The following is a 13,045-nucleotide window of genomic DNA, read 5'->3' as shown; positions in this document are numbered from 1 at the left end:
TATAGCTCGACAGATTGATAGACATATTTGCTCCAAATAGCACTGTGCATTTAATCCTCTAATACATTATGAATACAGGTTGTTCAGAGAGAATAGAGTTCACCCCAAGAGTCCTTGCAGTTTGTTTAGGCAACAAACCTCTATGGATACATTTTCTGTTTCACAGGCTGGCCAAACAATAGCTACCGGAACACACGCATGAAAATGCACCATAACCACCTTATTGTATTTAATGGGTTAACTCCATAGGGCTCTCTGAGCAAAATTCTTGCAATACAAACTGACTCCACAGAGACTTTCTTAAATACTTAGCAATGGTTGCTGGATCATTATGGAGATACAAGTCTGGGAACCACAGCTTTAAAGTTCTAAGGTTACATTATTGATAAGATACAGAGGAGATTCTATAGCTCCTCATATTGAACCACCTCAACCATCTCCTCTTTTTATTAATCATTGATTTTATGTTACAGAAGAAGCATAGCCAATTGTTCTTTTTTGTTGAAACATAATTTTATTATTGCTATTACGCTCATTTCTTTTATGTGTAGTGACTTTTCATCCCCTGCGTGGGCACAGTAGCCAGTGTCCGAGTTTCAAGTTCTCTTTTCTCAAGTAAAACCTTTGGAAATTACAAGACCATGGAAATATGTTTCCAATATTTTTCTTTCATTTAAAAATTGTACGAAAAGAAAAACAATTGAGTCAGAACAACAATAAAACAGCTAAAACCTTTAACCCCGGGTTATACACGGTAGACACTCGTTGCTTTCATGATGCTTTCTAGATGCCCACTTTCAGCAGCTCCCACCCACCTTTTTTTAATTCACCTAATATATACCTTAAAGTGGTTGTAAACCTCAGACCAGGGGCGGACTGACAACTCATGGGGCCCCCGGGCAATAGGGGATCATGGGGCCCCTGTGTCCTTGCCCACACTCAAAGCACACCCAAAAAAAGCCTATAAAGGGTACAAGGGGCATTTCATGGGGCCCCTACTGACCCCGGGCCCTCGGTCAGTGCCTGAGTGCTCGAATGGTCAGTCCGCCCCTGCCTCAGACATAAAATATCAACAAAGCTTATGCTTCTATAGTGTGGATTTGTCTCAAGTGTCATGTCTTCTGCCTCATTCCTCTGCTATCAGTATCAGAGTCACTTCTGACAAATTTTCCTGACACCAAAAGAAAGATGGTGACAGGGTAGGGACCTCCAGAAGACGACAGACTCAGCTCTGTTCCTGTGAGCTGTGTAAAGGGGGCTCTCATCACTGATCCCTGCAAAGTGTAATTTCATCTCTCTGCTGCTTGTTTTCTTAACTCTCAGACAAGCTTTATAAATTCAATACTTTGAACAGATGTAGAAAAGAGAATACTGCAGATAAACAGGTACAACCTACATAGGAGAATTTGTTTAATATCTGTGTATCACCTGAGGCTAGTCACTTCACTGGGTATATGTGGGGGTTTACAACTACTTTTAAGTGATACTAAAGGCCATTTTTTAAAATAGAAAAGAGGTAATACGTACTGTTCTGTGCAATGATAATGCACAGAAAGGTTGCTCTCCTCCTCTATTGGCAGTCCCTGGCTGGCCTGGTCAGCTTCTTCTGCCTCCAAGTGCCTCCTGTAGCAAGCCATGTGCTAAGGAGGCACAAGTGCATGCGTGCCCCCGAGCTAGACTGCGTGCATTCATTAAGACACACCGCTCCTGTAAGCCATGCTCTGCCTTCCCTCCTAACAAAAGTCTGACTGATGGCAGCAAGGATCCCATGGTTCCGCTGCTCTCAGTGTCTCCTATGAAAGCTGGAGACATGGTTGGTGCGGCGACATGGAGACACGTGTTTATGGACAGGGGGACAAGCACAGGTAGTAAAGTGTTTTACCTTAAAGTGGTATTAAACCCAAAAAACGCAAAATATTGCAGCTTATCAATCACTTAGATGTGGTGGCTTCATTAGTTTTCTATTTTTTAGGCTTTTTTCCCTCCTCGGTTGTCAACTGATATTGTGGCCAGAAATACACTTCCTGTATTAGATGACTCCACTGGAAATGACGGATCACAGGAGGCAGCTTTTTTAACAGCTGGATTGTTAGCCTGGAGGGTGGGGAGTATTAGATGTACTAGAAGATTTGAATACACTAACAAATTGAAGCCAAACTCCAGCTAATACTTTATTAGTTAAAATAGCAGTTACAGCGAACAGTTTTGTTCCTTTTGGGATAAAGGTTTTACACAAATAAACGCTGATCATTGTGAGCAACCCTGTCAGTGTTAAATGGTTTGTATAATCCCTGTAATTTGATATATCTGTAGGACCGCTTGTTCTTTTGAAAAACAACAGACTTACTGGCTGGATGACCAGATAAAAATAGAAGAAAGAAAGCCTAAAAAAGAAAACAAATGTAGCTATCATATCTAAGAATTAGTAAGCTGCAAATTAATTAAAAAAACAAATTAAAAAAACAAAAACACAGCACCACTAACTTTAGCGGACTTCTGGCCAGTCATGTAACATTCAACAGGGTTTTGCATTCCCATATACTTGTATGGAAATGCAAAACCAATTTCAAGCAAACAAATGCCAGCTGATGCCAGCACTTAGGTTGTTCCCTATGGCCAGAGAAAAATGGTTAGAGCAGTGGTGTGCAAACTGCAGCCCTTTTCATGTCTTTACCTGCAACCTTTGGACACCATTCCTCTGACTGATATGAGGCACTATAGCTTCCACTGACACCAACAATGGGGCACTATAGCTTCCACTGACATCAGTGAGGAGGCACTATTCCTCCCCGGACATCAGTGAGGAGGCACTATTCCTCCCCGGACATCAGTGAGGAGGCACTATTCCTCCCCGGACATCAGTGAGGAGGCACTATTCCTCCCCGGACATCAGTGAGGAGGCACTATTCCTCCCCGGACATCAGTGAGGAGGCACTATTCCTCCCCGGACATCAGTGAGGAGGCACTATTCCTCCCCGGACATCAGTGAGGAGGCACTATTCCTCCCCGGACATCAGTGAGGAGGCACTATTCCTCCCCGGACATCAGTGAGGAGGCACTATTCCTCCCCGGACATCAGTGAGGAGGCACTATTCCTCCCCGGACATCAGTGAGGAGGCACTATTCCTCCCCGGACATCAGTGAGGAGGCACTATTCCTCCCCGGACATCAGTGAGGAGGCACTATTCCTCCCCGGACATCAGTGAGGAGGCACTATTCCTCCCCGGACATCAGTGAGGAGGCACTATTCCTCCCCGGACATCAGTGAGGAGGCACTATTCCTCCCCGGACATCAGTGAGGAGGCACTATTCCTCCCCGGACATCAGTGAGGAGGCACTATTCCTCCCCGGACATCAGTGAGGAGGCACTATTCCTCCCCGGACATCAGTGAGGAGGCACTATTCCTCCCCGGACATCAGTGAGGAGGCACTATTCCTCCCCGGACATCAGTGAGGAGGCACTATTCCTCCCCGGACATCAGTGAGGAGGCACTATTCCTCCCCGGACATCAGTGAGGAGGCACTATTCCTCCCCAGACATCAGTGAGGAGGCACTATTCCTCCCAGGACATCAGTGAGGAGGCACTATTCCTCCCAGGACACCAGTGAGGAGGCACTATTCCTACCGGGACACCAGTGAGGAGGCACGATTCCTAACGGGACACCAGTGAGGAGGCACGATTCCTAACGGGACGCCAGTGAGGAGGCACGATTCCTAACGGGACACCAGTGAGGAGGCACGATTCCTACCGGGACACCAGTGAGGAGGCACGATTCCTACCGGGACACCAGTGAGGAGGCACGATTCCTACCGGGACATCAGTGAGGAGGCACTATTGCGCCCGGGACACCAGTGAGGAGTCACTTTTGCTCCCAATGACACCAACAATAGGGCACCATTTACCCCATAGAGACCTACAATGGGGTACTATTCCTTCTACAGACACCAACAATGGGGCACTATTCTTCCCACTGACACAAACAATGGGGCATTATTTCTCTCACTGACACCAACAATTGGGTACTGTTCGTCCTCCTACTGACCACAGGCACTATGTGATTTTCTTACTCCCACTGACAACTATGCCTGAGGCATTACTTCTGCCAAGCAGCACTAGGGTCACTGGTTCAAATCCAAACCTTAGCAATACCTGCCTGGAGTTTGAATGTTCTCCCTTGTGCCTGTATGGATTTACTCCGGGTACTCCAGTTTGCTCCCATACTCCAAAGACATGCTGGTAGGTTCATTGGCTTCAAAATTGGCCCTAGTATGTGTGTATCTATAAATGTGAGTTAGGGACATTAGACTGTAAGCTACTTGAGGGTTAGGGACTAATGTGAATGTACAATGTATATGTAAAAGCGCTGCATAAACTGATGGAGCTATACAAGTGCCTGAAATACATTCTTTAATCCCACTGACACAGAGCATTTTCTACTCCCGCTGACCACAGTCCAACCCCACTAAAGTCTGAAGGACGTAATCTGGCCCTTTTCTTAGAAAGCTTGGTGACCCCTGATTAAGGCCCCTTTCACACAGCGGGTCCAACTAAGTCCGCATGTCAGTTTTTCAGGCAGATGTGATCGGATGGTCCATTCACCCCTATGGACACGTGGATGTAAATGGACTTGTGTTAGTTTACACCTGTCTACCTCCAGGTCCAATCCAGTCCATTCAAAAAAACTTAGAAGGGGGATCTATCCTCTTCTGTTTAGGTGGATCAGATCATAGGGTAGTTGCGTGTAAACAGACAGCAGAGTCTGGCCATCCATAGAGCAGAGCAGGCTCTGTCTGTGTCCATTCTGCATAAACTGAGCTGACACTGACCTGTCATTCACCCACTCTGCTCAAATTTGATCCCCTGCTGATCAGTAAGGATTCAGTCTGAAAGGGGCCTTAAAGTAGAGTCTCCAGGCCTTCATACACTGAATACTGAGCCAAGGCACAGGACAGGAAGCTTTCCACGTATCTAAATGGGTTAACTTTTTTCCTTTCCAGAAAAATTAGCACTGCCTTTTATTTTATGGACCATGTTGAAAAATTATCACCGTTATTAACCTTTGGGAAACGGATTACTCTGTCAGAGATAAACTTTAATTAACAAAACACCTTACAGCAGAAGAACTAAAAAAATAAAAGCAATATTACAAAAATTTGCTGTTTTCCCAGCGTATTATTAATTATAACAGGATATTAAAGAAGATCCCACATCCATAATTAATAATCAAAAACCACAAACTAGAACTCTCTCCAAACAAAACAAATAACCGTAACATTTACATAATAAAGCTTAGACACAAAAAAAAAAATAACAAGCTATCAAGCAGTAGTAACATAAACCTAGGAATACATCCAAAGATAAAAAATTCAAAACAGAAATCTACTCAGAAACCCGTGAACTGAAAAAAAGCAAAATCCTCTTGTAAATTTTCTTGGTAAAAGGTTTGTTTCAGGCAACAAGATATGTATGTGTTTACTATGATAAGAAAATTAAAATATAAAAAAAAAATAAAAGGAAGAAAAGGAAATAAACAAAGGTTTTGATCTTAGAAAATGTCGGTGGATGAATAAAGATGAAACAAGTGGGCAGCGAAGGGGAACCACAACTTGTTTCATACCCATTAGGGAGGGACGGTTGTCAGTCGGACTACCGGGTTTTAAGAGATGTTAAAGTTTGCCTTCTACATAACAATCAGGAGGGAATTCAGGCGAACAAAACAAAAAGGGAAAAAAAAAAAACTTTTTAATGTGGAATAAAAGCGTGCATTCGCCAATGGTGCAGTGAATGTAGCCAGGTTTAACCTTCACAATGCCAAACAACGTGAACACACTGTGCCTAGCAGTGCCATGCTGGTTCATCTTTAACCCCATTAAGCTGCTTTCCCCTATTAATATAAAGAAAATTGTTACCTTCCTTCCCTATGCAGGGCAAACACAACTCCTTCCTTCTGAAAATGCAACAGTCGCTCCTTCAGCTTGTCAGGAAGATATGATAGAAGCTCGTCCACATTTGCAGGTGAAACTGAGTCCTTTTGCTTTTTTTCTGTCTTTGCCATTGTTTTACTATAAGGGAAAGGAAAATCTTCAGTGGCATTTCAATTAAAAGGTCTGCATTTCAATTTGTCCCGTCTGCGAAACGGGAAGCAACATGTCATGTCTATGTTTTGACTGTGATCTATGGCTGTACATGCTCTAAATGCTTTTTTGTCTTCTCTTATAACAATAAAGTATTTTTGGGAAAAAAAAGTCTGCATTTCAAACTTTCCATTTAATCGACCCATGGATATGAGATGACAGATTTCAGAAAAACTATCTCATGTCTATAGCCATGGATAAATCACAGGAGCCAATTATAGCTGGCACACAGGGTGGATAAAAATCAATGATTTTTAAAAAAAAAAAAAAAAAAATCAAAAAAAAAAAATCAGATTTTTTTTATTTAAATCAGATTTTTTTTTATTTAAAATCGGATTTTTTTTTAAATAAAATGCTTTTTGAGGAAAATATATTACCATCCAAAGGTTATTCCATCATGAAATAAAGATTAGTTTTTTAATTATGTAGAATAAGGCTGTAAATGTTTAATTTTTTTGGTAAATAAATTCCATGAATCCATTCACAATGTCATGCTCTTCCAGAGGTTTTTGTAAGATTATTGGGCAGTTTCTCTCCCTACAAGATATTATCACAGATGCTCGGTTTACTTTTGCAGTTCTCAAAACTGAATTTGACTCAGCGGAGATCACATGCCTCTTCTTCACAGCAAAAATGTTATAACATGAACAGAGTTAAGAAAAAGACCTTCATCCTAACTTCTACAAACCTATGAATACAGAATCAACCCCTTCACTGCTAAGTTTCAAGAAGTTCAGTGAATAGAATAGAAACAATATTTTTCTGATTGTTTGGAGTGGAATAGATCTGCACGAGAAGAAAGTGAAACTAAGTGTGAGGAGGAAGGGGCTGACAGTCTACGTTTTTTAAATTTGTATATTTTATTTAGCCAAATTAGTTAACAAACATGGATGTTTAAGCAAATCACATATGCTGGAATGTTATTGTTTCAGTTGAATAAATCTATTTAAATTGTTATTAAGGTAATGATTATTCTTCTCCTTCCTAAGTATAACAGAAAAGTTGTCCAAATATGAATGATTAACCTATTAAACTGGGGATAAAAAAACTAATATGAAAAGTTGTTATTCTAAAAATCTTCATCTACTTGCATATTAAAGTTATACCAGCAAGAATTAGTCTTTATGTAGAAAACAAGGATTTATATCAAGCCTTACTGACTAGTGATTTAAATCGTGATTTAAATCAGTTTGATTTGAATAAAATCCACCCTGCTGGCACATAACTATTGGGGTTTTCAATTGTTGTCAATGAAGTTGGCTTTAAAAAAACAAAAACAATTGGATTTGACAGGCAGTCCCATATTAATTTGTCCACTCCTGGTATAAAGCCCCATGTAACACCGCACTTGGAATGAAACAATCTTTTGAGTTTCTCACCTCAGTGACTGGCACTGAACGCATCTGCCATTGATGAACCCCCACCATTTACAAGATTAGTGAACATTTTATCAAACCAAACTTTCAAGTTTGCAACAGCACCACACAACTGCTAAGCATTAGAGTAGAAAGCGCATGTTTCCATTTACAACTACCAGGTCTATCAGCACCTTAGTCTTTATGTAGAGTATATTCTTTGTTAAATAGTCTACATGCCTGTAAACCTCAGACATGAAATATGAACAAAGCACATTCCTTAATAGTGTGTACTTGTCTCAATCCAGAGCACTAAGTGTCATTTCTGTCTGTTGCTTCACTCCTCTGCTATCAGCATGTATCACTTCTGTTAAGTTTTCCTGACACCAAGAGAAAATAGATAACATTGGAGGGAGCTCTAACACACAGCCTGTAATTGACAGCATCAGATCTGTTCCTGAGTGCTGTATGAAGGAAGGTGTATCCCTTCTGTCCAATCAGCTCTCAGAGCTCTTTTCACTGAGATCTGCAGTGTGTAATTTCAGCTCTCAGTCCCCTTTTCTCAAAGCTCAGACAAGACTTATAAATTATGGACTTTGAACAGATGTAGAGAAGGAAAGACTGCAGATAAACAGGTACAGCTTATGTAGGAGGATTTGTGTATCACCTGAGGCCAGTCACTTCACTGGGTATATGTAAAGGTTTACAACCACTTTACTCTTAAAGTTAACCCACCCACTATTAATAAAAATAAAATAAAAATTTTACCCCCCTCCCCCCCAACGTTCCAGCACTGCCCCCAGTACATATTCCATGGTACAGGGTCAGCCTAATTTAACCCACTTGAGAATCAGGGTCACACCCACAGAGAATCAGGCATCAAGTTGTTCACGGTAGACTGCTAAAGAAGGCCACTCTCTACAGCACTGAACACCACTTGCTAGAAGACAGAGGAGGAGAATGAGGACACTAGGCAGTTGATATACTAAAACAGTAGAATGAAAAATCTGGCGCAGCTGTCCATGGTAGCCAATCAGCTTCTCACTTAAGCTTGTTCAGTTAAACTTTGAAAAGAAAAAAAAAAAACCTTGAAGATGATTGGTTTCTATGCAGAGCTGCACCAGATTTTGCACTCTTCTGTTTTAGTAAATCAGCCCCTGTGGGTCATATTACCAGACCACAGACAATAACACAAAAATGAGAAAAAACAGGTTGCGCTAAATATGTGCAAATTAATATATATCAATCAAAATGGTATAAAAATAAAGTCCAACAAACAAAAAGTCCAAAGTGTTGTGATGTTTGAAAATACCAGTAGTGTTCAAAGCAAATATCACCAAGTGAATACACCACCAAAATAGGTTCAATAAACTCACCAGAGCAATATGCTGATCATATTATAACCTATTTTGGTGGTGGATTCACTTGGTGATATTTGCTTTGAACACTACTGGTATTTTCAAACATCACAACACTTTGGACTTTTTTTTGTTGGACTTTATTTTTATACTATTTTGATTGATATATATTAATTTGCACATATTTAGCGCAATCTGTTTTTTCTCATTTTTTGCACACCCTATATGTTTTATAGGTTAGGCTTTGCAGCTTATTTATTGATTTGTTTATATATATATTTTTCCGTGGCGCTATTTCTATTACCTTAATAAGACAAAAATGATATATAAAGAAAATTAAAATAGCAAAAAGAAGTGAAGGGCTCCAACAGAAAAGGTGGTGCTGGGGGTAGTACTTTAAATTGAATTATTTAAAAAACATTCCTGATATCTAGATTAGATAGCTATATATAATAAATGTTTACATACACACTATATAAATCAAAACTGGAGGAAAACCCAAAAAGCACAAAAAAAATTAAATTCAGATAGTATTTCAGTTTTGGGTACTGTATATTGGCAAGTTGAACCACACTTGGTTCAGATTTAACTCTCAGGTACTTTAGTAATGAGACCTGTGCACCCAACAGTCACAGCGAGGGGATCTCCCTCTCAATGTTGCATAATTAAAACTACATTACAAATACTGCAGGAGGTGGATTCAGAAACCTCTTATGGCAAGAAAAGGAGATAGACTCTACAATGGAGGGAGCAATACAATCATTAACTGGAGAGATATTACCAACCAAGTCCTTGAAAGACAAGAAAAGCCAGCAAAAGCCATTTAACCCACCAGCTCTTTCTAAAATCAAAATACCATCACTTGGTGAAATTACCCCTTGTGAAACGAAGAATAATAGTTTCCAGGGACCATTCGTACAGTGGGGAGAAAGCTCACACGAATTAAGGACTAAGCAAAAAAAAAACACAATTGACCATTTTGGTACAGGGATTGGGGGCTGCCTTACGAATTTTTACAGCTGACTAGAGCTAAGCATTACATTTTGGTTTGTGTAACAACCATACAAGTTTCTATTTCAATCACAATGAATGAAATATCAAGCTGGTCTAACAGTTGAAATGTACAGTATGCCTTAATTGCAGAAATAGAACACATTTCCATTGCACATCTCCTGTCTTGGTGACCTCTGTCACTGGTGCAGGAAGTGGGAAATCCTTCCCACTGATGACACAGACAGAAATAAAGATCTGACATAGGTTATACCCCTACCCCACTCTAACTAAAATAAAATGTTTTAGCTACAATTGGGCTTTGCATGAAAATCCAAGGTCAACTCATTTTGCAACCCCCTATTAAAAATACGCAGTGTGGAATTTCATCCATGTAACATGTCAATTACTCTCAAAATGTTTTGGGGATGCTCAATAAAAGCTCTAAATAATAAAACATTTGCCTGGCACTCTAAGGATCCCCTGACTCCTGGAACCACCATCTCTGATCTTCTTCCTCTTCCTTCCATCTCCTTGAAACCCTCAGTTCACCTACCAGGTACTGGTCAGCTCTCGACCAAATCCCCAAGCCATGGCTGAGATGTGCCAGACCACCTGCCTACTTCTCTCCCTTTCCCTCTTATTTACATTAAGCGTTCGATATTTAGTTGACATCATCACTTAGCGGATCAATGGCGGCATCACATATCTATCGTTGTAACTTGTAATCCTATGTACTATACTCCCTGCGAGGACGATCTTGCTGCTTTGAAAACATGCTGGTCTGCTTGTGATGTAATGTCATGTATTCAATAAAATGTTTGAACTTGAAAAAAAAAAATGTACAAAATAAAGGTTTGTTTAGGCGAAGTTGACATCACTGGACCTCACCAAAGGCTCCTGGGAAAGCCCAGGATTCTAAATCTCACAAGAAGATTCTCTAGCATGTGATTCTTCATCTTTCTCAGGATCCCACAAGAAGGTGCAGTCATGCCACCCTTGCCTAAGTAGGTTTGCTGGAAGCCATGGTCTAAAGTTGGGTACACACAAAAACAAAAATAAAATTAACAAATAAAAAATTGGAAGACAAATTCTGTAAAAGGACCATTTGTTTAATTTTCATAAAGTGTGTACACAACTTTCCACATTCGATTCAGACTTCCCAAATTAAAATTTCCGAAGCGACCAACTATAAAATTTTTCTTGCGCATTAACAGAACTAATGATTTCTGTTTAATGCATACTTTTTTCACACAAGAAAAATCTGATATGAAAGACTGCGTATGATCAGAAACAATAACCAGCATTAATCTACACTACAACATTTCTACGTCAAAACACAAAAAAAGCCTTTGTCCTTCAAGAACTTTCATACATTTAGTGCTGTCCTCGAGTTCAACATGATGTGAAACATTTAAGTGTTACTAAACCCACAACAGTAAAATCTGTCTGTATATGCAGCAAAGCATGCTGGTTATACTCACTGTGGAACCCAATGGGTTAATCCTCCACATTGTGTAAAAAGGCTGTTTTATCCTGTCTTCTCTGATCCTCCCCTTCTTCTACTGTCCCCAATTCATCTGCTGATAGCACAGAGCTCTAGGAGTCACTCTGCACATGCTCAGTTTAGTGTGTATGGCTAGAGAGGTTTTATTTTTCTTTGGGAAGGTGCATGTGATCAGCAAAGGGCCAGAAGGTCAGGGGTTATGCAGCCTCATAGGACAGTCAGACCAGAATAAAAACTCCTCCTACAAGCTTTAACCAGTGCTCAGCTAGACATGGATAGTAGTCACAAGACTGCTATATACTGCTGATGAGAAAAGTTATTTAGCAGTTTAGATTTATTAAAATAATTGCATTTACAAGTACTGCGGGAGATCAGATACACTGAATGCAGAGTCCTGAGTTTAGGACTTTAAATTTTTTTTTTTTTTTTTTTAAAGAGATTTGCTTTGTTTTTTTGTTATTTTAACTACTTGCCAACCGCTTATCCGCATTTTGCGGGTGAGCTGCAGCTCTTGGCAAAGCAATGTAATCATGCGTCGCTTCCTATTTTAGGGTGTGAACGCACCTGCGCCCCCCACTGCCCCACCCGTCAGTCCAGGAAGAGAAGAGAGAACACGACAGGAGTAAAAGTACCACTACATTTTACACGCATGTGTTAGATTAGCACATTTAATCCTTTGTTCGCCACTATTAACCCTTTGATTACCCAGTCACCCAGCCAGTGCCATTAGTACAGTGACAGTATACAAAATTTTTCACTGATCACTGTATTCCTGCCAATAGCAACATCAGATAGCATCGGGTCAGCAAGCGTCCCTCCCAGCCAGGGTCAGCTAGCATTAGATTGCCCGCACACTATCGCACTCATGCTATAGGTTGTTGATCACCGCCATTACTAGTTTAGTGTTTGTACAGATCAATATATTGATCACGAACAGAACTATACTAGTGCCCTCTTTGTATAGTGTCCACAAAAACGCAGAGTTAGCAGAATCAGCCCTGTTTGCTGCCAGCACTAGCGTTAAGCCCCTCTGCCGTTTTTCACGGAAGATTTATACCAATTGATTGTGGGCCAAGGCAATTTATACGCAACAATACATGGTCACCCACCCAAATTCAGCTCTCGTCAGACAATCCGCATGGAAACCTATCACGGTTTCTGAATTTAAAAAAACTCTTTTGGGCCTAACCCTCAACATGGGCATTACAAAAAAGAATGAATTGCAGTCATGTTGATCCACAGAGCCAATTCATTGTATGTCCGTGTTCTCTGCTGTTACATATATGCCCAACATGGACCAGCAATGTACTGGTACGTCACTGGACTTTGAGTGATTATACCAGGATGATGCCTGCAGCTACCATAGAGCTTGTCAGAGACCAGAATGACTTCAATCATCTCTATAGTCTAAGAAATCGGAAGCTACGAGCATTTCATCACTTCAGTTTCGCAGGATATAAACAGCATCATTTATAAATTGGGAAAGCATCTGATCACACCAATCTTGGTGAGATTAGATAATGTAAGGGCAGAGGAGATATCTAAACTCTGATAGACCCCAGATTTCTCAAAAAAGAATATATGACAATATCCATTGAAGTTACAGGGGATATTTGCATTCCCTGTGATAGCAGTAACAGTGATCAAAAAATGAAAGGGACAGTGTAAAAATAGTTTAAAAAATCTAAATAATAACTAA

The 13,045-nt window shown here is 40.4% G+C and overlaps 1 protein-coding gene across 1 annotated transcript in view; it reads right to left on the bottom strand.

Moving 5' to 3' along the window:
- The window catches only part of ZRANB3 (zinc finger RANBP2-type containing 3), a 427,423-nt gene that overhangs the window by 369,706 nt on the left and 44,672 nt on the right, over positions 1–13,045 (bottom strand). Inside the window, exon 2 of the mRNA XM_089683596.1 lies at positions 5,912–6,064. Within this exon, the coding sequence (XP_089539722.1) occupies positions 5,912–6,057 (146 nt within the window). The 5' untranslated portion in view covers positions 6,058–6,064. The remainder of the gene's footprint in view (positions 1–5,911; positions 6,065–13,045) is intronic.

Source organism: Staurois parvus, unplaced genomic scaffold, assembly GCF_062004578.1.
Source record: "Staurois parvus isolate SC_StPar_1 unplaced genomic scaffold, SC_StPar_1.0 ptg000315l, whole genome shotgun sequence".
Taxonomy (NCBI): Eukaryota; Metazoa; Chordata; class Amphibia; order Anura; family Ranidae; genus Staurois; species Staurois parvus.
The sequence above is the reverse complement of the archived record's forward strand: the minus strand, read 5'-3'. Positions and strand labels throughout refer to the sequence as shown.